General features: G+C 40.2%; 1 protein-coding gene across 1 annotated transcript in view; it reads left to right on the top strand.

The window, feature by feature from the left end:
* LOC103362448 (LIM/homeobox protein LMX-1.2-like) overlaps positions 1 to 1,973 on the top strand; it is a 65,895-nt gene extending 63,922 nt beyond the window's left edge. Inside the window, exon 8 of the mRNA XM_008288807.1 lies at positions 1,816 to 1,973. Within this exon, the coding sequence (XP_008287029.1) occupies positions 1,816 to 1,973 (158 nt within the window). The remainder of the gene's footprint in view (positions 1 to 1,815) is intronic.
* The last annotated feature ends 509 nt before the right edge of the window (positions 1,974 to 2,482 follow it).

Genomic DNA, 2,482 nt, shown 5'->3' on the forward strand with positions numbered 1-2,482 from the left:
AACAAAACTCAACATTCAACTTACTGGATGTTTCACTTTAGAGATGTGTGCACTCCAGTAAGTGCAGTAGGTCTACGTATAACTAGCAAGTAACTGTGGTAAATAAAATTGACAACATTGGGATCATTTTCAAGTTCAGCTGTGCTTTTCTTCCTACAAGAGAGCTCATGTCCAGGCATCATCTCTGGGCTTGCCTCTGTTCCACCTGCTTCTGTAACTCAATGCAATCTCTTACTTTTTTTTCTTTTATATGTGTCTCTGAAGAATTGGAACATTTCCTCAAACCTTATAAATCCTATATTTATTTCTTTATTTATTGGATAAATGAGCACCTACTGTAGTGCTTTGACTTTAGTTTACATGTCAGATGATATCAGTTTGTTGGCCTGCAATAAACTGCAGCTACCATGAAAATGTCAGTTTTCATAGTTAGTTTTATTTAGCCAAATGCCTGACCAGTAGAGTAAGTGACGCAACTGCTTCCCCATTGTTCAGTCAGGAAGAGCAATGTTACTACTCTGCTATCCCACCTTTGTCCTTTTAAAAATAAACGTATTGATGGACCCCCTTTGAGTTCACTCATTGGGTGTCAATCACAGTTTGTCAGTCCACATGGGAGTGGGACTGTTTACAAAAGTAAGAAACGTGCCATTTTGCTTAACTGCCAACTTTAAATTAGCTATAGTAGAATTGTACTATCAATTCACAATTCGTAAGTCAGCCTTGGTTAACATTGCCAGCCCACCTACCTAATGTGAGCTCACTGATCACACAGGATTGGGTTATGTCACACAGTAAAAGCTATTCAGTACGGTTAACACCATCGTGCAAAAAGTGGACGCTGACAGGCCACAGACAGAGTCATGTGACTCTTCTTCTGCACAAAATCAGTCATAAACGATCATGTGCAGCTGCTTCAGTCAACATGTGGTTTTAATGGAGAACAATGAGGAATATTAAAATTTAGGACAATAAAAAGCACTGCTACTGCAAATGGTGCAAGACGGGAATGCTGATAGAAAACTGTTAAACGTACGTAAAATATTTATTTTACTGATCAATGTAGCCGCTTATTTCCAACTGACAGCTGCACATTAAAGCTGTTAAACTTTAAACTTCATATATTTAAACATGATATTGTATTGAAGTGCGTTTGGGTCTGACGCTGTCCCATAATGGAGGATATCATTTTAATTTCTGGCCAAATCAAAGTGAATTTATTTATTTCAAATAACTTTATCCCCTACCTAGGGGCAATTCAAAAGCTCACTTAGTGTTTGGTTTTGGTGATTGATGATTTAGAAAATGCTCTTTCCAGCCAATTTAAACCATAAACTCTGAACATAATCTGCTCCAGACCAGATTAGCTCCACAGCATCAGTTACCATGGAGATCTAAGCAGGTTAAAAGAGAGCCACCTTTGTGACACCGACAACTGTGACTTTAGGCTCAACATACCTCGATAACCCACTAATCTGACTTTGTAATACAGCCCTCAGGAACCAACGTTGATCTCTTATTTACACTCTATGTCTGACCACAGCACAACATCCCTCCCTCTCCTCTTGCAGCATGTACAGACAGCGAGTAGTGAAACTGAGCTTTTTTGTTTGTGTGTAAGATTGCCACCGATAATGTATCTTTACAGATTTGGTCAATCATTTCAAAACATAACCAAGGACACATGTAGATAAACATCACATATGTGTTTGTTTGTTTGTTTGTTTGTTTTAATAATGAATGAGTTATCAAATGGAGTGACACCCACATACTTCTCATCATTTCACTTCCCTATGTCTTCTCTACTTTAATCAGGTTCTGACTCCATCTTCCATGACATTGACAGTGACACCTCTCTGACAAGTCTAAGTGACTGCTTTATGGCCGCCACAGATGTAGGGTCCTTGCAGGCACGGGTGGGGAACCCTATCGACCGCCTTTACTCCATGCAAAGCTCCTACTTTGCCTCCTGAGACCCTGCCATCACTGTCGGCCCCACCTCACCCAGCATACCTCCTCCCAGGCCATGGACAGTGAGGACACAGTAGTGCACACACAAGACACACAGGCACCCAGGTTGTCCTGCAAGACGTGACTCAGCAAGCAGGGAAATATTACTGCTGGACCAAATCGACCAAATACACCCGACTGACCTCCGTCAGCCAAAGGAAAGGGAAACAGAATCTTGGCTCCTCCACAATCCAACTGATGTCTGCATGGGGTTTTTGATGCAGTAGATTTTTTCTTTTTTTTTGCTATGTTCATTTTGTTGGAAAGATAGCTGCCAATATCTGTATCGATACAGCAAAAGGGTTAATCAGTAAAATGAAGAGTGGGACCAGTTTAAATAAGAGATTTGTTAGAACTTCTGTTTAAATCAAAGTGTCACCAAAAGATTAGGCTACATGTTTCTCTTTTGACATCAGTCCATCTACATACATAACGTTGTAAGTTGGTTGTAATGGGAACATTCAGCATGATT

This window comes from Stegastes partitus, unplaced genomic scaffold, assembly GCF_000690725.1.
Source record: "Stegastes partitus isolate 25-593 unplaced genomic scaffold, Stegastes_partitus-1.0.2 Scaffold575, whole genome shotgun sequence".
NCBI lineage: Eukaryota > Metazoa > Chordata > Actinopteri > Pomacentridae > Stegastes > Stegastes partitus.